Source organism: Gouania willdenowi, chromosome 11 (assembly GCF_900634775.1).
Source record: "Gouania willdenowi chromosome 11, fGouWil2.1, whole genome shotgun sequence".
Lineage (NCBI taxonomy): Eukaryota > Metazoa > Chordata > Actinopteri > Blenniiformes > Gobiesocidae > Gouania > Gouania willdenowi.
In genome coordinates this window covers 11,399,145-11,425,384 of record NC_041054.1, presented here as the reverse complement: position 1 = coordinate 11,425,384, position 26,240 = coordinate 11,399,145, and the positions used below count along the sequence as shown (strand labels likewise).

The 26,240-nt window shown below is 38.9% G+C and overlaps 1 protein-coding gene across 7 annotated transcripts in view; it reads right to left on the bottom strand.

Moving 5' to 3' along the window:
• Window positions 1–26,240, bottom strand: part of ripor2 (RHO family interacting cell polarization regulator 2) — a 77,681-nt gene that overhangs the window by 41,239 nt on the left and 10,202 nt on the right. For 2 of the 7 annotated variants that reach the window (XM_028461510.1, XM_028461513.1), the window contains exon 1: window positions 19,162–19,240. The exons of 1 other annotated variant lie outside the window; for it this stretch is intronic. In XM_028461510.1, coding sequence (XP_028317311.1) covers window positions 19,162–19,240 — 79 coding nt within the window. Of the gene's footprint in view, window positions 1–5,857; window positions 6,059–9,426; window positions 9,625–19,161; window positions 19,241–24,039; window positions 24,142–26,240 lie in introns of those variants that run through there. 4 more of the 7 variants (XM_028461512.1, XM_028461511.1, XM_028461516.1 and 1 more) reach the window with 4 other exon arrangements.

Below are 26,240 nucleotides of genomic sequence, written 5' to 3'. Positions count from 1 at the left end.
TGGTCCTGCTAGAAGAGGTGGTCCAAACAGCGTGCCAGACTGGCACGGTTGGCCGCGCATGCGCACGCACAACTCGACTCGACCCGCGCGCAAAATGTGATGACGTTGGTACCGCGCGACGCTTTGCGGCACATAAACATCCGCATTCCGCAATGATAGCGGTGTCAGAAGTGCTCGTTAGCCGATGAAAAGTTCAGAGTTGGTGTTACCTGATATATATATATGAACAACACCACAGAGAACTCATGGAGGAAGAGGACAACATGACCGTCAGGACTTCTCTTTGTTCAGCCGACAGCGGGACAGTAACGGAGTGTAGCAGCTCATCATCAGGTCCGGGTATTTCCGAGGGTATAATATACATATAAACACATATTACTGGTATAATAACCCATATAAACCAGAAAATATGGAAATGGGACATTTTACTGCTGCACATGTGTAACATACGTGATGATGTGTTTCTCTGTGGGAACCGAGTTGAGCTGGTGATCACGTCCGTTCTACCGTGTCAGAAAAGGGACAGGGAGGGGGGATTCCTGCTGTGAGCGTGGAACGGCCCCAGTTGCCAGTGTAAGTACACCCCAAGAGACCAGAAGCTTTGGTTAGAAACTCTCACTGTAGCTGCATCCAACTGCTCTAAGGATGTGCAGCGATCACATATTGTCTTATTTATCTCAGATCACTGCATTCATTTTAGTCTCAGTGCCACTACTTCCTAATTGTGGGTGCAACTTCCTGTGTGATAAAGGGCTAAACATATAAAATACCAAAGCTTTTTTATGAATGCTTGGAATGCGGGTGGATACAGGAAGGGTGTTTTTAAATATTTTCTGAGTGAGAAACAGTTTCATCATGTAAAAAGTATGATTTATTGCCTGATAAGAAAGACAAGAAGGAGAAGGAGACAGTTGGCAAAGTAAGAAAGCCCAGCACAACTGATGGATGATGATCGATTCCTATCAGCAGCACAGAATCACTGACAGCAAATAAAAAACTCATCTTCAAATCCCAATAACTAGTAATGGCAGCTGACAACTGCAGGCTCTGAATGCGTTACCAATCTGATATCAGTGGGTTGCTGCCATGCCATTAAACCAAAATTAAATAAAAAACACACGCGCCACCACCGCACACACACACACACACACACACACACACACAAACCAATAGAATGTCTTCCAGCTGCTGAACTGCAGAGCAAACGCACCAAATACCCAAAGAAACAGATTATCAGCTTAGGACCCTAAAACGCTTATGGCGATCATAATGCAGCTTCAACTCACAGCTGTGTGTGTGTGTGTGTGTGTGTGTGTGTGTGTGTGTGTGTGTGTGTATCCCGCCTCTATAGCAGGCTGGTGGGAGAGTAGAAACACACACACATTCAGTAAAGTACACATGCCCACAAACAGATCTGTTTTGAATTAAAAACTTCCTGTTTCTCCCATTGTAAAATGTAATACTATAATGTAATATTGTTACAGAGTGCTAGGGTAGGACAGGATGCCAGTCTATAGCCAGGCTAACATGCTACGACACACGTGGGATCTTCTGACCCACGACATCTACACATAAAAACACTAATGCTAACGTTAATGCACCATTTCTTAACCCTTTCTTTTTCATTTAAAGAGAATTATTCCATCAAATCACCAATAATGTTGTTACTCTTCACTTCAAATCGGATAGAGTAGAACAGAATCCTTTATTGTCATTGCACAAGAACAATGAAAGTGCACATGCCCCTCCCAACAACATTCAACTTTGCTCTCAAAGATTCCAGCCAAACAGACACAATCATCATAAAAACAACATAAGGTACGGCAAAAGTCTGTCGAATTAAAAAAGTGCATCAGTATAAATGCGTATGGGTATGAAATATTAAAAAAGAGACAAACTCATTTCAAAAGACCAACTTTATATCCAACTACGATGGGCAAACATGAAGTAAGAACCTGTTTACTGTGTTTTATCATAGTAACATGGATACTGTGTCGCTCCATCGCTACAGAGACCCTACCTCCTTAATGTCACTGTGACAAATCTCTCAATCATCAGTCAAACCAGAGGTTCTAAGATTGTGGGTCAATACCCAAAAGTGGGTCACAGACCTGTTTTCAATATGTCATAGAAGATTTACCACCTTGTTTTTCATTTGTGTATGCTGTACAGCACAGTCATATTCACAGTCGCACCACAAACTGTGTGTAATCATCATTTGCTACTACATTTTTGGAAAGCACATTATTTAGTATTTCTACTGTAAAAGACAATCAATAGAAAGGTTGTGCATGTAATCAGCCTCACGATGTGGTTTCATCGTTGAACTCTTACTTAAAACATAATGAACATATATATCTCATGTTTGAATTTGCTTTGAAGCAATGTAAGAAGTTAAACAATTTTCAGAGCTAAATATAAGACCAACTCCTCCCTATAGGAGGTTAATTTGTTTCTTCCTGTTCCACTGTCCTGTTCAAAGCCATCTTTCTGACTCCACCCCCCCCTTCCTCCACATACCACTTAACCCAACACCCTTCAAACCACCTTCTTGACACTAGAAAATTCCCAAACAAACGAACATACCTCCCATCCCCCTCTAAAGAAGCCGGACCTGCTGGGACAGGCTAAGCCCAGACACTCATTCTTAAAACAGATAACCTTTGAGTGACTGAGAGTGACCTGCTTTATCTGACTCTGGATGCATTAAAAGCAAAACCTAAAGGAAAGCTTGTCACTCCATGTGAGACGAGTTACTTTGCACAGATGAACATAAGCAGGAGAGGTGAGAAAAGCTGAGAGACGACTTTGTTTCTAATAATATCATGACATAAAAGCACCTGTACGCTTCATCAGTCAAATAAATACACAGGAAACAAAAACGTTTTCTCAAACAGTTGAAGCCAAAATCGACTTTTCCTAATCTTGATCACACTGACGCTCAGTGAGCGCGACTTCTTTCCCTCTCTCAGTTTGTTTAGGGTAGAAACTATAAAACCATTGCCCTCATCATCACAGAGTGATTTAGATTCCTGCAGCTCAGACTCCTTAAAAGAAACGACTATCAGCTGTCAAAACTATATGGAGACACTCCTCCTGTAAGAATGCTATCTCGCATCCTTAAAAGTACAGTTGCTTGCAGATGGAGAGACATATGTTCATACCACAAATGAACACATCCACCAACCAACCCACACACACCCCCACGTCGGAAAGCAATGATCCTGAGAAGTACAGTTTGCTGTTTCTGGAACAGAGATAAGGTCAAGTGGTCCACAGTGAGACGCTGATAGACTTGAAGGCACTGGAATAGTTATCAGGGCCGCCTGCACAATGCTCCGCAGGTCAGTTTTCTCCTCATGGGCTTTGGCATTTATACAACCTTCATAATCTGCTTCTATATTGAATGTACTTTAGTGAAGCCTGAAACAAACCTAAATAACTTTCTCAAGTTGTGTTTTTACATTGTTTCAGAGACATTTGAAGCTGCAATGGTCAGTGAGGTATAGTACAGCTGGGCAAGGAAATCCTGGAAGTCCTTAAAAGATAACTATAAAGTATAAAATGGTAATAGAAAGCTAAAGCTATAATAATAATAATTATAATGATAAAAAAATGTAAAATTATTAACAGTAAATGACTCTATAAACAATATTTAGCATGTTTGGTATATTTTTGGGAAGTTTAATAGCCAGTAAAGTCATTAAAAAATGGTAACACGATGAAAATTAGAGTCCCTAAATTCGGCCTGCATGAGGCGGCAAACTTTGGAGAGAAAAACAATAATAATAAAATAATTACCAAATATTTCAGTTGTTGATATCTCATTCACTCAAAATTCGATAATCTAATAAAACTCCACAATCTTTACAGGGAATAGCAATTTTCCCACGCTCATATCACATGACTGCAGCTATTCTTTTAACGCAAATTGTCAAAACAACATGCCATTCTTCTAAAATCCTGCATTTTTCCATAAACATCTACAGAATTTCCCCATATCACAACAAAAATTGGTCACAAAATCAAGGAGTTGTTGAGTAAAGATCATGCAGGCGCTGTTTTGTCACTTATCGCTTAGATATTGCAATACTGTACATATCGTTTAGAAGTGGAAGTACAGATTTGGACGCAAATGTGGAAATTGCTCTGGGTTTAACACCCCTAGTGATTGAATCATAAACTTTCTCCTACTGTTTCTTCACATCCCACCTCGCTTAAAACGTTTTGTGATTTTAAAAGGAAGAAAAAAAAAAAAACAAACACAAAATGAGAAAATGCCTGAATTTCCTCCAAACCACAGTCATAACTGCTTAATGAGGCATTAGAGAGAAAGAGGAGAAAATGAGCGTCTCTCTCTCGCTCCCTCTGTGTGTGTGTGTGTGTGTGTCTTGGTTGAAAGTGACAGACAAAGACAGAAAGGAAAAAGGAAAAAAGGGGGTCCGATGTGGGAATGAAAGGCAGCTTTGGTGGAGTGCAGGGAAGGTGAGGGAGAGCTTATGTGTGAGAGTCTGGGAACAGACGCTGCTACCAGTACTTCCAGTCCCATCTCAGCTTTGCACAAACATACGGACCCTCTTCTCTAGTCCGCTTCCAATAACCAAGGCCCAATAACAGCCTGGCAAAGAGCAAAGCTTTTCCACCTTTACCATATCAAAGATAACCTGGTGCAGCGATAAAGGAGCATCTAGCCTTGGAGAAAAGAAAGCATTTTCTTTGAAAACAGCACTGCTGTCTGGAGAAATAAGCAGTTTAAATGATCCATTCAGCACAACAGACTGGCTTATAGACAGTAGATCAGTGGTTCCCAATCTTTTTGTCCTCGTGTACCCACTTCACATTTTTGTCAAACCAGTACCCTCTCCATAATTTAATATGCTTTTTCATTTGTGGAACAGCAGGCTCTCCTAAACCTCTAAACATTAGCTCTCTAAGGCCTGATCTACTAATTCAAAACAATGAGTGGAATCTAAAGTGGAATTTAGTTAAACTACAACTTTTATGTGATAACTTCAATAGCAGGTAAATACAGTCTCCTTTGTAAAATGTAGCTAATTGTTGTCTCCTATTGTCAGAAGTGTGATTAAAAAAATGGCCTCTACAGCAGGAAATAATCCTGTTTCAATACATTACTAGAAAATATGGTATTATATTGAGTGACAGTACTGTTAGTTTGTGGTGATTTTGTCCAAAAAAGCAACTGGGAACATTTCCAGTGCAATGTGTTCCTGTACCCCAAGGGGTAAACGTACCCCTGTTTGGGAACCACTGCAATAGATTATATATATATATATATATATATGTATATTTTAGACATCTACAGAATATGACATTTATGTAGCAGTGGGTGTGAAAAAGCTTTTAAAAAAGTGAGAGAGTGTGGTGATGTGCAGATATAAAGAGGCTGCTGCTGCTGCTGAGGTGATGCTTATCTGCACTGGTTTAGCTGGATGATCCACTATGGGTGGGTGGTATCATGCGTGCCACAATGACCTCTGACCTTCACACTCTTTGACAAACATGAACGGCCATTTCATCTGGTAAAAAAAAAAAACCCAACTAATTATTCTCACGTTTCACGCGTATACTTCACGAGTGCGCAATAACCAGCATGAGCGCACTGAAACTCACCGACACTTTATGACGGTGTAATCACTCAAAAGATAAATAATTTTAAAAAAAAGATCATGAATATAGGATTGGGAGATATTTAGTGACATATTTCGTGATAGATTTAAGTTAGAACGCTTGGCTGATCCAGGCTGAGATCTTTACGCACACAAGAAAACCGTTTTTTGTTGTTTTTTGTCTTTGTTTTTTTTGTAGCCAGGCTGTGACGATAGATGCTTCAACTCACCTCTGTAAACTTCTCGTCTTCGGTCTACATGCGCCTCTCCATCCGCGCGCTCGCGCGCACACAGCGGGTAAAAGATGCGTTTTTTACGCAGAGGTGTAAACGGCACGTTCGCTGATTGAGAATCAATGGATCAATGGAAAGTGAATCGGTGCGCGAACAAGCAGCGGCGGCTTCTACACACTCAGCGATCCCTCCGTCAGCCCACTCTCACATTCCTGTTTGTTTGCTGCGCTCCCCACGGAACAACAGCAGCCAATCACAGGCTGAGGATGTCACTGAAGGGGGCGGGGCAAGCCTGCTCTGTACCCCCCCACCGACCATTGACTGACCCCCAAAATCTGTCCCGCCGGAGGGGTGTCAATGATGGAGAGTGTGTGTGGTAATATATGCGGGTCCACAGGGAATGAATCAAGGCGGGAGTGTGTCCTGTCTGTGTCTCTTTGTCTGAATCACAGCCCAAAAATAAATCTCATCATACACTTTAGTGGTGAAAATCAGTTGTGTGTTTTTTTAAAAAATTTTTTTTTAGAAAATGCAGCTGAAAACAGTCAATGTCATAGTTTATATATATATATATATATATATATATATATATATATATATATATATATATATATATATTCTTTATATTTTTTGTAATATTTTTCTATTTCTATTTACTATATCTATTTCTATTTCTGTGAAGCCTCTATTATTGTATAGTTGTGCTTGCTCTCCTTCATTGCACTATTTTTCGGGTGTCTTTTGGGTATTCTGTGTTTTGCCTTCTGTTGTTTTGGGGTTTTTTTCTTGCACTTTATCTGAGCAGACATGACGGTAAATTTCCCCACTGCGGGATCAATACATTTACTCTATTCTACTACTATAGTAGAATTAACTGCTTCTGTGTCCTATTTATGACAGAAGAGTTACTGTTATATTGCTAATAAAAAGATTTGGCACGTATGTCCATTTTTGGTGTGACAACTTCCCCATTGCTTGTTAAAGCTCCTATTAAAGGGTTTTTATTGGATGATAATAAAGTCAAATCAATCTGTCCAAAACAAAATCCCCAAAAGATTCCTTTTTAAAATACAAGTGATGACAACACGGTTAAGGAGAACATGTCAAATGTTAAGCCGCCATGTTCAATGTGTGAACTGCAATTCAATATTTCATCAAGAGTGCAAATTATATGCAACCCATGCAATCATGAATCATTGTCCATCCATCGATCCAGGAAATTAATATAATCACAATTTAATGAAAACACAAACCATAACATTGTGATATACAAATACAATGTGTGTAGTGTACATACAGTATATGGGGCTAAATAAGATACATGTACAAGTTAAAATCATGCCAAAAACCTCACAAAACATATTTTACTACCAACAATTCACAAACAAACTTTTGAGTGGTTTGCAAATGCAAAACATCATTAACAAACTAATGCATTTTGTTTTGCAAATAAAAAACATACAGTACCTATCAAACAAATACAGCATGTTTCACACATACAAAGAAAAATGTCATCATGTACAAAAATAATGTCCTTCAAGTAAAAAAATAGGACATTTTCTTAGAAAGTTTAAGAGCATTTGTGCGTGAATTGGCAAGGTGGAAAATTAGTGACACAAGCCAAATGACAGTTTCGTTTTAAATAATTGTAGAATTGCTGTTACTACTTAAATGATGTATTTTGTATACTTCAAGGGAATTTAGTTTTTGCACTTGAATAAATGTTTCTTTGTATGTGTAATGCATATTGTTATTGTTTCTCAAGCATGCTGTATTTGTTTGATGGTTATGTTTCTTATTTGCAAAACAAAATGCATTAGTTTGAATGTTGTTTTGTATTTGTAAACCACTCTGGGTTAGTTTGTGAATTAATATGCATGATAAAAAAAAAAATGTGTGTATGTTTTGGCATGAGTTTTACTCCTAACTAGCAGACCATGACCCCATTGTAAACTAAAGGTGTCATTGGTTTGCTTCTACTACTAGTCTAATATTCTATTGAGACTCAAACCAGACCAACTTTTAATTGTTGTTCCCTCTTATCTGTACGTTTCACTGCATAATCCTGAGTGCAGCCCTTCCTGAGAGCTCTGTGGGGTTCCCATAAACCCTTCCACACTCAGCTGTTGGACAGCTCAGCCTGTAATTATGACAGTCATCAGCAAACCCCCAACCAGCAGCTATATTTACTGGAGAACCAGTGTGTGCATACACACTACAAAGCGATGCACATAGCATGTACAACTTCACAAGGTGCTGATCTGTAACCAGTTATTAGGAGCTGCCAATCACCATCAAACATTTAGTACACAGCGGGTCTGCATCCAAGCTTCTGATTTTCTCAGAAACTTTCTTGTTTTTTCCTACAGTGTTATACATGAAAAGAAAACACAATTACAACAGAAATCCTATGTATATCAACGTCATTGTAGTTTTTTTGTTCTTTTTTTTTTGTTTTACAATTGCTGTTGCCTTCTTTTCTCAACCTTGTTTTTAGATTTTAAAAAATCTGTTTCACTGTTTTAAACCTCTATTTAATTTCTTTTTAATCTTGTATAAATATTATTCTAATATTTAATATAGAATTTTAATGTTGTACCTGCTTTCTTGTATTGTTCATATTATGAGTTTTAAGGTAAATAGTTGCTTTCATTCACTTATTGCTTGTTCTTTTCCATCCTGTGTACGATCAGGCTTCTGTTCTGCTTGTTTACATGTGACTGTGTTTGTTAGAAAAGGTTTGCCTCCCACTGTGAACAGTTTAGCAATAAACACAAGCCACTGAATAGTGTACCTTAAACATGTAATTTGACAGCAATACGGGCTGAAAACATCCATTCAAACACACATCAACAAGTTTCCTAACAGTCTTGACACCTCAAACTTTTTCTAATTGTGATATTAGTAATCACAGTAATAACTGGATTTTCTTCACCTGAGAAGTACAACATAAATCTTCCCATTGGACAGTTTTGCTGAGCTAACATCATCAGGTAGTCGTCAATGATGATTCTGGAAAAGCTACAGCACCGTTCAGAATTTGGACATTTATTTCTCGTCAGGCATTTGATTATGAGAAGAGTTATTGTTTAATTTTGCTTTTTTCCGAGCTGAGACAAATAGTTCAGCCTATTGGTTTGGTTCCAACATGTGAAAAGTGTTTAGTGTGAGTATCCTTTTCAAAACATTCTCCTTTTCTCTTGCTTGTGCTTCAAATCAGGCCTAATATTTGATTTCAGTGTTTGTGCACGGCTTTTATAGTGTTAATAAGTTGTGTAATATGTCTTTGATTTGTGTTTTATGGAGATTGAAGTTGAAAAGCCAAAAACTGTGAGAAATAAATAAACTTCATTTCAGCTAAAATAAACTTTTCGAGCTACCATTTTGATGGTATCTTGTTTCTCCCATGGGGTCGTCACCCTCTGTGAAATCCACTCATCTCAGTTTACCAACTCCTTCTTTTTTCTTTTAACAACTGTGAGAGCGACGAACAGCTGAATGTATATGAATCCTAGCAGTTGATGATCATACACTATGTAGACATGAAAGAATCAGCTCTCTCCGACCTTTTAGCAGTGCAGCTCGTCTCCTGCTGCTAATCCCCACCTTCGCTCTTCTTCTCCTCACGTAGAGTGGCATTAGCAACTGTTGTTTATCCACCTCCAAGTCATCCAGATAAAAAATTCTCTCTGTTTACACTTGGCCTATTCTTTATCTCTATATTCCACAGTGTCTCACCAACAAGTGGCGTTGAAACAGAGTGAGGACACATGACTTGGGGGGCAGAACGGGTCAAGGCTAAGGGATGCACCAGCACAGCTGACGGTGTGCATGTCAGTGTGAGAGTCTGACACTCAAATATCAGAAAAATGCTGAGTGTGGCCAGTCCTCGGGTTACTACGGTACTCTGTTTAGGTTCAATCATCATTGAAGAGTTTGATGTTTATACTCCACTTTTCTGTTTCCGCGATGAACCCTCAACAAACTAGTTTGACTTAAACCAACTAAAATTCAACCAATGTGAGAAATATGTAGTTTTCTAAAGCAATATTCGCACAGGATTAGTTTTACCTAAGGACCACATGCGATTTGTAAAAATTGCGGAGAATGTGATGTTAATCCCGTGCGAATGCGAATTTTTGAAGTAAAAATTTCCCCGAGGTCCTGTGATAATACTAATCCAATGTGAATGGGCCTCTCTGTGATTTGGTAAGAAATGGGCGGGATCTGATGCGTGATTCTGTGTTTTGTTTCCGGGACGCATGTTTATTTACTTTTGGCAAAGAATGGAGGCTGCATTGGAGTGTTTAGAAAACCTTTTGGGTCCCAGGCCAGCAAAAACTTATCGGCCCGTAACGTACGACAACAAAAAAAAAAGGCTGAGGAGAAGGAGCAATATCAGAAGCAAATGGGAGATCACGTCGTGCTTTGCACTGTGCGGTAAGAATATTTTTTTTTCCTGTTTGTGGCCTTCTATTTAATACAGCTGGCTAGCGCTAGCAGTAACACAGCACCGAGCTGTGGTCAAAAGCCTGCAAAGTAGTTTTAACATCAACTCACACTGTTTCACGTCACGTCAAATTTCAGCAAAATCTCAGGCTTCGGTGATCCTGTGTGAATGCCCCACATAAATAGCAGATGTTGGGGTCCCCAGATAATACTTATACCGTGCGAATGGGGCTTTAGTAGTAAAAAAGGAAAAAACCCAAAACAATCTTACAAATCCAATTTTTCCTTTGCTTTGAAATGCTTGTTGACGCAAAGTGTTACATTAACCAGTACGTCCCTTCATATCACAGGCATGGAGTGGTTTATTAACTACAGGGTGTGCAGAGTGCTGTGATTCTTTGGTCTGTAATGATACCTTGCTCTCTGCAGGTACAGCCTCAGGCTAAATGGAAAAAATAATGAATTCTGATCTAAAATAACAAAACAAGTATTGTCATTATTATTGTTATTTTGAGAGTGGATTACTGAAGTAAATGTTAAAAATAATAGTTTTAAACAAAAGCAGACAGAGAGCGCAAACCTCTGCCTGCCAAGCACCAAATCTCCTCTTTTTACAGGTATTGGCATCAATGATCATTCACACTTTAAAAGCTTGGAAGAAATCTCTATCCTCATTAATAATGACAAAGTAGGTCTAAATGTATGGGAATGGGAACCCACATTTTTTGGAAAAAATCATGACAGAATGCGCCACCCGGATCCGATCCTGATAAAACTTGGCGAGGTAATGAAGAACCAACCCGACATAACCAAGTCAAATTTTAAAAGAGATCAGTCAATTAAAAATCGACATATGAATTAAAAAAAATATGCAAATGCTGAGGGATTTATTTATTTATTTTTTCAAACTAATCCAGAATCAGTACTATATGTTGATCTGGAGCCAATCCAAAATTGAATGGAATCTTCCATGGCGTAAGGTCTATCTTTGTTTAAAAATGTGTCAACATCTGTAAATCACTTTTGGCATATTCCTGCTAACAGGCAAACAGTCAAATACATAAACACCAGTAAATAAATATACCTCCTTAGCGAAGGTAAAAAAGTGACGGGAGCTAAAGCAACTTTATATTTTTCAATTAAACATGTCCCTGTATATGTAAGTATGACATAAAGGAGAGGAAAACCCTAAACTCCACAGTGGTCATCCCTCTGTGAGAAGCCCTGTGTGGTCTTTAATGCCTCATGCTGGATTACCTCACTGTGAGTGAGACTGAAAACCACTAAATGTAATCCTCACATGCCCAGTGGTGCCTTCAGGGTGTGGAGGAAAAGACAGAGTAAAGGTTAGCAGCAGAGCTTTAAGTAAACATCTGAGACCAGGTTATATTATTACAGCCCTAAACATCTGCAGAGACTCTTCATTAGGAATTAAACTCCTAAATTCTCAACATGGAGTGACGTCAAGTTGTTGTAAGTGGCTGGAAATAACAATAGTAGAAGTCTTGTGGCTAAAGTAGGTCAGAGCACCCGACTGTCAGAGATGGAGAGCAGTAATATGGCAGCTACAGTAGCTCCCCTCAGGTCAGAGTTTTCCCCAGTAAAGCAACCGCTGACGCACAATCTGCACGACTGTTGGTCTGTGTGTAAAGCTTGTGTGTACTGTATAAAACATGCTTCGCTTGTATGTCACTTAGAGCAGTGTTTCTCAAATGAGGGTACGCCATGGCACTACAGGACCAAAATACCAGTGTACACATTAGCGTAGCAGTGCACACTGCACAGCGGGTACTAGAGAAAGAGAGAGATTAGCATATGAAAGCATAACAAATATGGCTTTACAATGTTCATCTTTAGTTAACAGTTATAATCATTGGAGTGTTAAAAAAAATATTACGTCGTGCGATTCTCAGATTGATTAAAAATGTCTCCAGATCGATTTTTTTTTTTTTTTTTTAAATTTGAAAAAAAAAAAAAAAAAAAAAAATATATATATATATATATAGCTACTCCTCCTAGGGTGTTTCACTTAAAATTGCTCATCGAGAGAAATGGAACATCAAAAGTATCTATAGATTTTTGATAACCTGCATTTTGGCCAAAACCTTTTGAAAATTTAAGTTTTTTTGAAAATGCTCCCATTTGCACATACAAACTTTGATTTGCGTCAAATGTAAATCAGTCGTTAAACTCTCGGCCCTAAACCAGCTCAATGTGGAAATACAGAAATTGGCACGTTAGCGCCCCTTACAGAGTGAGGACAATTTAATATGGGGGGAAAAAAATATAAAATGTTTGGAATTTTTAACGAACTTCTGTTTTGGCCTCTTGATTAAAAAAGTCAATGAGATGCATCCTTTATTTTTTATCGTGTTATTTTGTATCGAGATAGTCTCCATTTTGTGTTAATAGGAAATTGGCCAAATCTTGAAAATTGTCAGCCCAAACTTTATACTTTACGTACTTTCTACTTTTACTTTTACTTTTACTACTACTACTACTACTACTACTCCAGCAATGTTCTTGGATGTGTTAGTACAACAATGGAAATAAATCATAAATATTTCTAAGTTTTAATCTCAATAATACATTTCTGTCTAAACAAATCAATAATAATGCATTGACAGTATAAAATTCAGTTATATTGTCTTTTTATGACCTTGAGGCAGCGCATTGAAGGCGGCACAGCGAAGGCATATACCTCAGTTAAAAAATAGACAAACAAGAGAATACACAAAATGACACCAAAAACACACACAACTGAGAGAGAATAATTTCAATAATCACAACAATAACACACAAAAACGACAACAAAGACACACAAAATACGAGAAAAACATAATAATAATAAAAAAAGAACAGAAACAACAACAACATGACACAAAATGATAAGAAATTATCTTAATTAGAACATGAACTGAAAATGCAAGGGTCAGTCTTGGTCCTACACCAGGCAGGAGATGAACGGCAATGATAAAAACTATAGAAATAAACTAAAGAAATCAATTCATGTATCATTCATTCATTCGTTTTTCATTATGTAACAAAAACATGAAAAACGATAAAAAAAAAACACTCATTATTTGATATTTGTTTCAAAAACCAAAATGAAAAAACAGAAAACACCTTGTTTTTCAAATTCAAGCTCTTTTGCTTCGGTACAGAAAACAAAAAACTAACACCTTTATTTGTTTTCTCCATTACCGATTTGCCAAAGTACGTGACCCGGAAGTGTACTCTCATCGACGCTAACGGCTATGCTAATGGCAGTTAGGCATGACAAGATCGCTGCTTCCAACTGTGCATCCGAAACGTGTCCTTTTCGCTTTAGCTGGTGTTGGGCACAGAACCTCCTCACGGACATTTCGGAGGATTTAGAGACTCCTAAGTGTTGCAGAGCTAAAGATATCTCAGAATGTGTAACGCTTCACTTCCAGGTCACGTACTTTGGCAAATCGGTAATGGAGAAAACGAAAAAAGGTGTTCTTTTTTCGTTTTCTGTACCGAAGCAAAAGAGGTGGAATTTGAAAAACAAGGCGTTTTCTGTTTTTTCATTTTGGTTTTTGAAACACATATCAAATGAGTGTTTTTTTTTTGTTTTTCAAGTTTTTGTTACATAATGAAAAACGAATGATACACAAATTTAATGGCACTAAATACTGTTTAATTCCAATTTCGTCAGTCAGACAAAGAGGGGGACTTGCATTCAAAGGGTAGAGAAAGTGGGTACTTGAGCCAACAAAGTTTGAGAACCACTGACTTAGAGAATGACATATGTTCCTGTGCTCAACCAGCCCTTAGCTTTCGCCATCACATTTTCACTAAATCCTATAACCACACAGCTACAAACAGAGCTGAGCTGCTGTATAGCCACTTTACTATAAAGCTGAAATCAACTTGACTGTGTGAAACATTGACTAAATGAATGCCTGCTCTGACCAGCCCTAAACCCTTGGTTTTTAGTGTAGGGAAGGACTTTGTAACATTACTTAAATAATGGAGCTGAAACATGAGCAATTGCAATGAGTCAGAGACAGAAGCAGTCTGAGTTTCATAACTCATCAAAAACTGACACTGTTATCACCTTTTCTCTAATAAGTGCAATTATAATAGGATTATACTATTACTATTCAACAGCCTTTTCTACTTTTCTCCAAGAATAGCTTCTCCCACGAGCCGCTGTGATCCAACACTTTGGTGGGCACTGTCAGCACAGAGAAGGATCGTGTTTCCCCTGCTGCACGAGGCAAGTACAGACAAGAGGAATGGATTTGATGTAATCTAAGCCGACTGCATGTTGCAGCCGTCTCCTTGAGCATTTTGTGCGTGCCTTGTGGATTTATGGCCTAGTGTGGATACAGGATGTGTCCTCCACAACTACAACTGAGTTCATAACAGACGCCTCCCCAGTCCTGATGGAGATTGATATTCAATTGAATTTAATGAATTGATTCATCTTAATGCAGAAATATGCAATTTTCTGTTGAAACATTGTTTTTAATCAATGTTCGTAATTCCACAACAAATTCTGCTATTCAACTAATTTAGGCTGGATGATAGTTTAAATCAACAATTCTTGTAATAAATACTTCTACTTACCAAACTAAAGCTTGGGGAATACTATCAAGTTCTGTAATACCAATTTCTGGCTCCATAATAGTCAACACTAGCTTAGGGATTGCTGGATTTGTTTAATTAGGTGGGGTTAACTGAGCTTATTCAAACAAGATACAATCTTATCCTATTACCATTTTTACTGATAATGTATTTCTTTATTCTAAGCTTGGTTTTGCACTCATTCATTTGGTGTTTGTAGATGTGGATGTAATAGTGTATGTGAAAATGATCATTATTGGTGCACAGCAAATCTGTACGTGGCAACAAAAGGATTTAGCTTTTTTAAAGTCAATGGCATTTTTAACTTTACACTATTTTATGTTATTTTCTATTAACAAAACTTTACTAGTCACTTACTTATTTAACATCTGCAATTCTCTTCTCTGTGTGCACAGCCTGCAGGCCTGTACAAAAGGACTTTATCACATGACATTTCTTAATTATCATAGGAATGCTGCCACCACTGGTTCAAAAAGACAAAAACAACATCATTTATAGAACAAATATAGTTGTTGAACGCAAACCTGCATGCTGTGTCGTGTTTTGATTTATTTATATTCTTTCTTTCTTTTGTTTACTAGTGTTACTGTGATAAAGTCACCTGTACTATGAGCTTACACAACAGAAGCAAGGTTTGCCACTGTCTTTAATGCACAATTAAAGGATTTCATATCATTAACATTCTTGCTTGACAGCTGATAAATCTTCTTCAAAACTACTAAAACTTCATTTCCCTGATGGTTTGTTGGACTTTGCGTGTAATTCAGGGAGCCGTGAAGCCGCCTTCAGCCATGGCAGTCACTATAAAGAGGCTCCTTAAGTCTTCAAACCTGACCCAGTTAGTTAAACACTGGTTTATTTAGATTCCAAACACCAACCAGTTGCTCTGACTATAGTGCCAATCCATCACACACTCAACCATATCTTTTCCTGTTAAGCCCCACCTCTGCATCTCCTTAGAGACAGAGCATGCTCCTATACTCGCTTTCCTTTTTTCATACAGGCAAAAACATGGACTAAAGTCAGAGTCTTTGACAGGAAGAGGAAGTTAAACTGTGCTTATTTTGGTCTCAATGAGACTTTTGGAACTTTGCACTAATAATGCTTCTTTGAATTTGCTTCAGAATGTTCTTTTCAAATGCGTTTTTGTTTGCTTGCATGCAATGGTGTGGGAGTTAAATTGTGATAACATGAAGGCTAATTTGTGCCTGCTAATGTGTGTGAATGTGAAACCACTAAAAAACCTCATTGATGTAGTTGGACTTCTCAGCAGGATGAATTAGGTCATGCCAAGACTGTTTTGCAGGAGCTCTTACGTATCCCAACTTGAACAGTGACACTGTTTATAACAGGTACTGCTGTGAGTCCAACACTTTATTTCCAATATCAACCGATACCGATATAAACACAGACCCCTCCCCAACCTAATTTTAGGTCATATTATATATCTCCATGGAATTAACACGTTAAGCCTTTTAATTTGATGCTCCACTGGTTGTGTTCCACATAAAACATCATGAATGCAAAATAGGAAACCTAATTCAACTTCAGTTATGGAAAAAGAGCATTATCATTCCCAATATATTGTCTTACATATTGATTTTTAAAATATCGATGAGGGGAAAACTGACATCTCTCTTCAGGTATTTTCACCTAATAAAGTTTTTCATCCCCTTCCTTAGGGAAAGCTGTTGGTGCTTTAGTTAGGTGTTTTTGCCAAAAAAATGTATATTTGTTAAGAAAAGATCAATTTAAGACAATAAAATGCAGTCATGAGGGGCAATGTGTAAAAAAAGAAGAAAATTAAATTAAACTAGAAACTTTGCCACAACAATGCAAATTCACAGATAACTGCATTTTGTTCAGAAATTGAAGATTTAACAAAGACTTATTTAGAGTTACAGAAATTGCCCAGAGCAGGACTTGAACCAGGGTCCTCATCATGATTGCGTGAACTTAGAATGAGGCTCTGATCACACTGAGCTGCAGCTGTCCATGGAGAACTGAGAGTAAAAGTCCACCTTGTGGAAGCAAAGTAAGAGGAATTGCAAAACCTTCCTACTTAAAGTATAATTATCAAAAAAAAAGTAGAAGATTGTAGCAACATTTTAAGCTATAAATTGTAGCTGTAGCTGCAGAAAGCTTTAACAGCAGTATTACTAAAAGTAAAAGAGCAACAGGTGACACACTAGCAGACCTAATCAACCACTCAATCATTGCATGATCACAAAAATTTGCACAAAATCTTGAATAACATTAAAAGTAAGAGATTTATCATTCTACAAATTAGATATTATGCTTCGCATTCCCACAGTTAAAAAATAAATAAAAACATTGGTGGAAAATCCAATACCAATATTAACCATTTTTTTATATTTTATGGCTCTACTCTCTGTATGCCAGTGTCACTTTCCAAACATGTCGCAGTCTTTGTTCTAAAATACTATACTACTGACATTATCATAAGTGACAAGTAAAATGATGAAATTCAGTTACTAAAAAAAGAGTTGTTTTAAAGTAGAAAAAAATGACACTTATATTATTTGATCCTAATTAGAGATGACTCGTGTCAAATCTCACGTAGCGTTTCCCAGCTGGCATGAATAAAGGTTTGATCCTAACACTGTTGTGCTGCACATACAGTATGCTTTGTTGACTTCTTGTATATTCTGACAGTATAAAACTTCATGTATCCACACTGAGTCATTGCCTCATCACAGAGATCCCCATTTCAGACCGCTGTAAGGCAGAATTCCCCATTTGTAAGAAGATCACAGAGGACTTTAACAATAAAATAGGACAGTGGAGGCAATTTTACATTGAGCACCAAATAAGAATAATCCACATGAATATTCAACACAAAACCCATAGATTATTTTTCCGTAGCTATAAACCAACGAACCAATTAGAACAGAAAATATGAGCAATCCATATTTTGCATCCATCAGCTGCATCTATGAATAAACGCTCTCAACATCTACGCAAATCCATGCACTGTGATTGGTTGCTTTCACTACAGAGAGTCATGTGGCTCTGTAGCTCCTGGCTGCCTTCTTCAAAGGGAATGTCACAATCAGCTTCAGTGAAGATCAGAATTGGGTCAGTGGAGGCGTGAACATATATTCTACAGCAAATGATGAAATACCTCAGAATATCCTCATCATGTCCACTCTTCCTCTGCAGAGCCACACATGGACCAATAACTCAACCAAGAAAATCAATCTACCATTTAAGAAGTCCCAAGAAAACATCTGCAATCTACTCCTGACTTGGCAGTAAACTGCTTTCAGACTGGGAGAAAACTGAATTAGGACTTGGAGAAAACGTATCCAGGGAAACTAAGGCAGAGCAGTGACTGAACCTTTGACTCTTTAGTGAGGCTTTTGTGCACAAAACAAAAAGTTGTGCAATTAAGCTAGTTTTTTGCATTTTCTACCCCGAGTGCATTTTTAACTTTACTCTGTTGAGAACATATATTTCCTCTCAACAGTTGAACATTCCTGACTGAAGTTGTTTTCGAGCACTGAAAGCTGGATTATTACTAAAAATGAAAGAGGAGTTGGGGTTAGGGTAAATCCCACCTTCTGTGTCTCCATCCTGGTCAGACTTTTATAACAAAGCAGTTTGAAGAACATCACCCTCTGACCGCATTGTTTCCTTTTTCTGCTAAAGCTCCTGCTGTAGTTGTGATTTTCATCACTGCTCTGGTATCTAGCTGGCCACGGGTTATGATTATGGCTGCTTCTGACATAAACATTCACTCAAGCAATGATTTTCCTGTGGTCTATAATGCTTGGTTACCAACATCTGCGTGTTATACAACAACACCCACACTCTGCCGAGGGCATGGCCATTCTCAGCCCCCTAGGAAGGCTGCAAGTTTGAAATCCATCAACGAGCTCTGAGTAAAAAAAACATTCATCACACCAACTGGGTCCAAGAGTCGCAATCTATGCATACACGCACTATGTAATCATGTGTTTTTATTAATGTCAATATTTTGCCTTTATTCCTATTTTTAGCATCTAGTCAAGCATCCTTAGCCGAGCAGCGGTAAACTCCATCAGCACAGCAGAGTGAAAGTCTCTGGGTCATCACTCAGCCTGTATTTAACCTCAATCATGACCACATGCAACAGGCCAAACAGTGTGACGATGATCGAATCCTTGACCTTCAACCAAAGTCCCCAGTCACACCCGTTCACTTTCTCACACTTGGCCTCAGTACAATCCTACCGTCCTCAGAGAAGACGTCCTCCGCTTCCTCGCGCATCATCTCATCCAGCTCATCTTCTGTAAAATCGCCCATCGCCATCACTGTTCCTCCCCCGCCTGCTCTTCCCTTCTTCTTTGACTTATTAAGACCTTGTTTTTTAAAGCCGAATAATCAGACGTCAGAGTGACTGGGCTGTAAAATTGAAGGAATTGGCCTCTTTGCTTCAGGAGAAGGTCCGACCACCGACAGGCTCCTCACACCAGATGAAGGCTGGAACTGAACATTGAGCTTCAGCTCTCTCTGCACAAGAATGAGTATGTGTGTCTCTCTATGTGTGTGTGTGTGTGTGTGGGTGAGAGAGAAAACTACCAGCAACCTCGACAAAGTTTAAGCAACTGATTTCATAACATCCTGTGCAAAGACGAAGTGAGTGTGTTGTGTTTCAAGAGTACTTGTTTGAGTAAGTGTTGCATGATTGTGTGTAGAAGTGTACTGGGGAAGAGTTGGTGATTGTGTGTGTTGGTGCATGTACATGTGCATCCATATGGACTGTTACAGCTCTCTGCAGTGACTCAGCTCAAGCGTCTGGTGATCAGCGAGAATAATCCCATTCTGTACAAATAAAGTGTGAATGTATCCGTGTACTCAACATGATGTGTGTGTGTGTGTGTGTGTGTGCGTGCGTCGGCTGGTCATTGCTTCACAGCTCCTTCTAAGGCAGTCACTCAGTGATTGCTCCTGCTATTTTTTGATGTGGCCCACTCATAAGAGGTGTCGCCTGCTGCTACTTAAAGCCTTCACCGCGAGACTGATGCAGCGAATGAACAGACGAACCAGTGCTGAAAACATGCCTCATCTCTCTAAACAATTCTTCTAAGCCTGGTCCATGTGTTTATGACCACGGTGTATCACATTCTGACGGCTAAACTCCCTGCAAGAAACTTCTCCCATGCTCCCACTGCTAATCTATGCTGTGCTGAAATGCCCAATAATGAGTTTCCTGTATCTCAAACAAATAGTGCATTTTAACATGAGGCGGACTCAAAGGGATTTATGCATGTCTGGTAAAGCAGGGACAATGAGTGCAAAGCTCAATTTCATTGGTTTACTTCAAGGCCACATCCCACCCATCCAAGCATCCAATCAGCCAACAGGACCAAACCTAAGACAAGGCAAAACTTTCTGCTTAATACATAAAAGATTAGGTATGAAGTAATGTCATTTATCAATCCTATCTTCACATTTTAATCCAAGTATTTAAACTTTGACAGCTCATGCAAAACTGTGCAGCGTTGTGGGGCGGGTCTGCTCTGACTGGGCGTGTCTTAACTCTATGAGTAACACCCATAATCAAGGCATTTTTATTAATTTCCCACAAGTGACAGTTCAGCAAAAATCTGGGTGTGACTAATGGCGCATTCACACCAAAAGCGTTGAAAGTGTCAAAAGCGGCAGGTGTACATTCACAATATATGGTGGACGCGCTTCTAGGGAGCGTCGAAGGTCCCGCTGCACGTCCCGGGCCTCCTGTGCGGCGCGTTTTGAAGCTTTTGACGTGCGTCTGGCGCCTCCAACTCGGCCGATGCTGGAGTTGGGATTGTTGAACTTTTGGGGCATATCGTCGACCAATCAGGAGCATTCCCCAACCGTGACATATTCAGAATAATGAGAAAAAAAGAAAACACTAACAGGAGACAGATGGACAGGCACTCTTCTGCTGGAATAGAACGCCTGTAGTTGGTGCCCTAGTAGGAGATGCGAGCGCCGATGCGGGTCAGCAGGTCGTCAAACTGGGCCCGGGAGAGACGGAAGTAGCTCTGAAAGCGACTTAGTCCGAGCGCAGCTCTGGTGAATTCAGAAATGGCGCCGAGGCGCAAATAAAGCCAAGCCACTCTCTGGATAATGTAGAGCCGATGAATGGGAGTCGGAGGCAGTGTGTTCAGCAAGGAACTCCAAACTTTATTCTCCATTCAACCACACTTCTCTATAGGTATAGTCACACCAAAATACATCCGACCAGAAACACAGCTTTCTCAACACAATGTTCCCCACCATATCACAGTCACTAAGTGAATTATGAACGTAACTGATCCCCACTATATTATCTATTGTATGAACACCACCGGCCATAGAGAAGCCTCTCCCCTCAATGCGCGTCCTGAGCATCTTTGACACTGGTGACAAGCGTCCGTATTCAATGAGCACAACCTTCCAACTACACACGTGAGGCAAGATTTTGATGTGAATGTACCATTACACTTTTAACAATGGAAAAAAGGTCTTTAGTTCTGATGTATGTGGCTAGGAAGCAAAAACAGACTAAATGCCAGTTTTCAACCAAAACTGGCTCCAAACACTGAAGGTAATTTAGACTAAAGCAATCCGTCTTTGCTTCATGGCTCTGAAATTTTTTTCAGACATGTTTCTAAAGGTTTGTCTATTCCTCGCAGGCCCCATCACTCTCTTACTAGCCCAAGCTTAAATTATTAGCAAATTGTTGTCTCCAAATTGTTTGACCTTAAATTACATTCCTAGAAAGAGAAAGACACACAGCCAGTTGGAACATTTTCTCCCATCTCTCCACACTGTGGTTTTTCTCTGACTCACCCCAGTTAGAGAAGCCAATTTCCAACCAAAATAGAATCTGGGCTTTACTTACTTAATTATCACTCCCTCTGACTTCCTCTCCCCTGCCTCTTCCTCTCTTTAAAGCTAAAGCTCGAGGGAATCGACCATTTGCTGAACTCATTTTCACTCAGGCGGGTCCAGACATCTCAGAAAAAACCACAACAATCAGCAGAATACAGGACACGTGTGAGGAACACGTGGACTCAAAGTGTTTGTTGTTTTGTTTGTTAGTTGAAGTCCATGCCTCTTAGAGTTTAGAGGGATCACTATTTATCTTGTCTTTTAGTACATTTCTTGAGTCCTTGATGGCTGTTGGCTTGTATTGGAGGATTGTTTTATTTGAGCAGAATCCTGCCATAAAAACAAAAAAATCTGGATTTCCAAGGAATTCTGTGCAAACACTGTTTACATTAAGTCACAACATAATAGACATACTGGTGGGAAAAACACCCTTTTAAATCTAAACATTCACACACGTCTGTGACCTCTTCTACCCTAAGCAGCAACAGCAGCTTGTGACCATCAGCTTAGATGGAGAAGCTGGAAAACAGGGTCTCATTCAGGCTGTGCTGCCCTGCTGCATCTCAATGACTGCGTACATTGTTGTCAATAGCAGGGAATACCTCCTGCTTTGGGAAGCGAGAGCTCAAACACACAATGCGACTGACATTAAGTCACAAATCTGGAAGATGATACAGAGCGTTCTTAAGCCACAATGCATGAAACACACACAAACCCACATACACACTTTTGTCTGACATAGCAAGGACGATTCATACAATGGTGCTTGAATGGGGGTTAAACAATGAAGCCCTTTGGCATCTGAATCCAGCAGGATGATGAATTAGTGCTTTAATAGGTGACTTCAGCCTACTTAATCACTTTTCAGGCCCTGTAAATATGCCTCAGCCTGCAACTGTGGGCTAAAATACCAACAGATAGCATTGTTTCTACAGATAAACCCTTGCTTTGATGAAAGCCTGGCTCCAACGATTGTTTGGTAGTTTATGTCATGTATTCTGCAAACTTCTCAAATTTAAACTTTGTGTCCTAAAAAAATGCAGAAACTCTTGAAAGAGATTTGATTAAAAAAAAGAAGTTTGATTAAGTTTGTTCCACTTGCAGCTTCATTGATTTCTTCATGTCAGCCTGACTTCTACTGCTAACTCATGGCAGGCTGGGTTTCTTCTAAGGATTTTGAAAAAATAACAAGAGAAGAGAGATTTGTAACAATGTCGTTCAATAGCTCACATAGTTTCCCTTAGATCAGCTCACCTTTGATAACTGCTACAGACTAATGGAAGAGATGAAGCGTAAAACTTGCATCGTCCCCGCCACCCCAGCCACTGCCTCGCTCCCTCTGGGAAGGATGGCAGAATGGGATGATTACTATGGGCTGGCTGGTTACCTGGGTAACAATAACGAGGGCATTGCAATGGCAAATCCAATTTGCCATGGCACTGTCTGTTTTCAGTTTCTGTGTGTGAGGTGTAAATGCGGCACACAATGTTCATGGAATTTGTGTGTTTTTGCAAAGACAAAAAACAAAAAGTCTTATTCTCACAAACCTGAGATGGTAATAAAGATTTTTTTTTGTTTATAGGAAAGATGTAAATCCATGCAATCAGTGCACGGACGGCTGATTGTAAACTCATGAATACCAGGAATAGCAAATGTTTAATCAGTCTGTCCAAATAAGATGAAATCAGAATGCATGCACTTCCAAATGAACTCTGGTTTCAACATATTTGATGTCAAAATATCTCATTACTCAGCAAGAGGTTAGATACTCTTAAAAAAAGAGAGAGAGGAAAAAGAAAAACAAGAGCACTCAGAGAGTGCCTCCACCAAGCGGCAAATATCCTCTTTGCCAGATATTGGCAGTCAGATATCAGCATTAATAATGATACAGTAGGTCCAAATGTATGGGCACTATCAAGTTTTTGTGAAAATTCACAATGAAATGGGCAATCCAGATCCAAATCCAGATGAAACTCTGTGTGGTAATTGACAAAATTCTTTCAAATTTCATAAAGATTAGTGAATTTTTTGATTTTTGAAACTGAACTAGAATCAGTTTATTCTCCTAAATGTACTGGTATCTTCCATGGCATAAGGTCTACCCCTGGTTAGAATTTTGTCAAAATCTGTTTAGCACTTTTGACGTAATACTTCTAACAGACAAACAAACAAACGCCAATGAATGTACAACCTCCTTAGAAGAGGTAATCAACAAAAACTTCTTCAAACAAGCACGACTGAGTACCTACCATACGTGCATCGATGTCTGTTTGCTCGTGTGTGGCTGCACGTCTTGCGTCTACAATGCATTATGCCAAAGTAATCCCAGCTGAAGCCTGTTCAGCTATGTCAATCCTTTTGTAGAGCCATCGGTTCTATGCTTGAGCCCCGTTTCCTGTCTCCCACTGCCGCTATTGTACTTTTCTTTTCTTCGTTTCACAATCGGATCTTTCTCTCCTGCACATTCACTCTTTAATGCATCTCTGTCTTCACCCCAGAGTGCACAGAGGGCATCAGACAATGGACACCTTACAGCCTGCTGCACACCAGCTGTACAGGCTGGCAGTACTGAGTGGCGATGCCGTGTGGTGGCCCGCTGCTACCGGCCACTCCTGGAGGTAAAGTGACTTTAGCAGTTGACCACATGAGTTAGCAGACACACATGGCTTTGTCTGACCATTGAACCTGAGAGGCAAATGTAGAGAATCAGTGAAGATGAATGCAAACATCCTGTAAGGGTCCGTATTTCAATTTAATTAAGATTCCTGTATATCAGGATAATTTCTACACCAAGAGGGTTCTAAATTCAAGTTCCATTGGACCTGACATCTTGCAGAGTTTGCATGTTTTCACTGAGGTTTTCCAGTTTCCAAAACCATGCTTAGTTAGGTAATATGAGATGGTCTTCTGGTTCTTAATGGGGTACATTGACATTTTCAACACTTTTTTCAAACCAAGAATACATTAACATGCTCATTTTTCTCTTCTCTCCTGTTAATTTGGACACACAAATGTTGCAAGCAAATGCAATGTGTTTACATTTAACTTAAGTATGTAATTATCCCATTAGCTTATTGTTAAATCTATGTTGTACAACAAGACGTTTTTATATAGTCCTATAAATTGGCTAAAATCTTTTGGTAAAGCCTAATTCAGCTTCTTTTGTTGCTCCTATGAACCTGCTACTGCATATTAATCAAACACTATGTCAATTTTCATATATTCTCTGTTGTAGAAGCCTATGTCACTTTTGAGATAGACTAGCAATCGGACTAATAGTTGAGCAATAACCATATATTCATGTTTTCAGTGCTACATTAACCTTTAAGAACAGCAGAATAGTTCATTCTATCTTTATCTGGAGGTGATAATGAGGGTTATATATTAGTTGGTTGTTAGCAGCTAAAATGTGGCAGGATAGCTGCTGTTGCATAAGTGGAATGTTTCCAAAGACCATATGAGGAAGGCTGCAGCAGGGTGGGGCAACATGATGGTGTTAGCCCTGAAACCACAGGTTTCCTATCCCACGCCACCCTGAATATCACCATGTTCTCTCACTGTGTGCATGAAGGGAGAGCACGGTTTACTTACCTACAGTAATGTTTTAGCCACAGTGTATGTAACATATTATTCACCACAAACTTCTCTTTTTTAGAGACAGAAGTTAGCATGCTAATGCTGAGTGGAAGGAAGTGAGGACATCAAAACTCAGTTGAGATGAACAGGGTGGGGACCTGAAATGATGGTTTGGAAACACTGATGTGTCATGTGTTCACTTGGTAATGTTAATAGTGCATTTTCAACCTCCTATTTTCCCAGATTATTTTTAATTTACTATATTTATTTAATTGTTCATTACATGGAATTTTGTTTAAAAAAAAATGTAATATAGTATTTTCTTTTTGGTATTATTAAAATACCTGTGCAATAAATAAAATGTTTTCAAATCACACCCTTGACAATTACAGAAAACACTTATCTTTTCTTTTTTCTGAACCAATTTAAGTTGAAATATAACTAAAATTTTCATAAGAAAAAGATAATTAAGTTTTCATTAAAAAAAAAAAAAAAAAAAAAAAAAAAAGGTTAAACAGCCTGAACCATGTATAGAGGATAGTGAAAGTCTATGAGGGGTTGTCTGAATCTGAACTGGTCTGTATTATATACACACACTGGTCAAACAGGCAGTATATATACAAAGCTAAAAAAATGAAGTGACAGCTCATCATCACACATGAGAGCATTCAAAGGAAAGAAGTGTAAAAATATCCATGTGTGTGTGTGTGTGTGTGTGTGTGTGTGTGTGTGTGTGTGTGTGTGTGTGTGTGTTGTATGTGAGCAGAGTTTCACAGGGTTTGGCTTTGCATCAAGTCCCTCCAGAATGATCACATCTGCTTTGACTGCACAGCTGTTCCTTCCTAACCCCCCAGTTTTTACCAACTACACATGA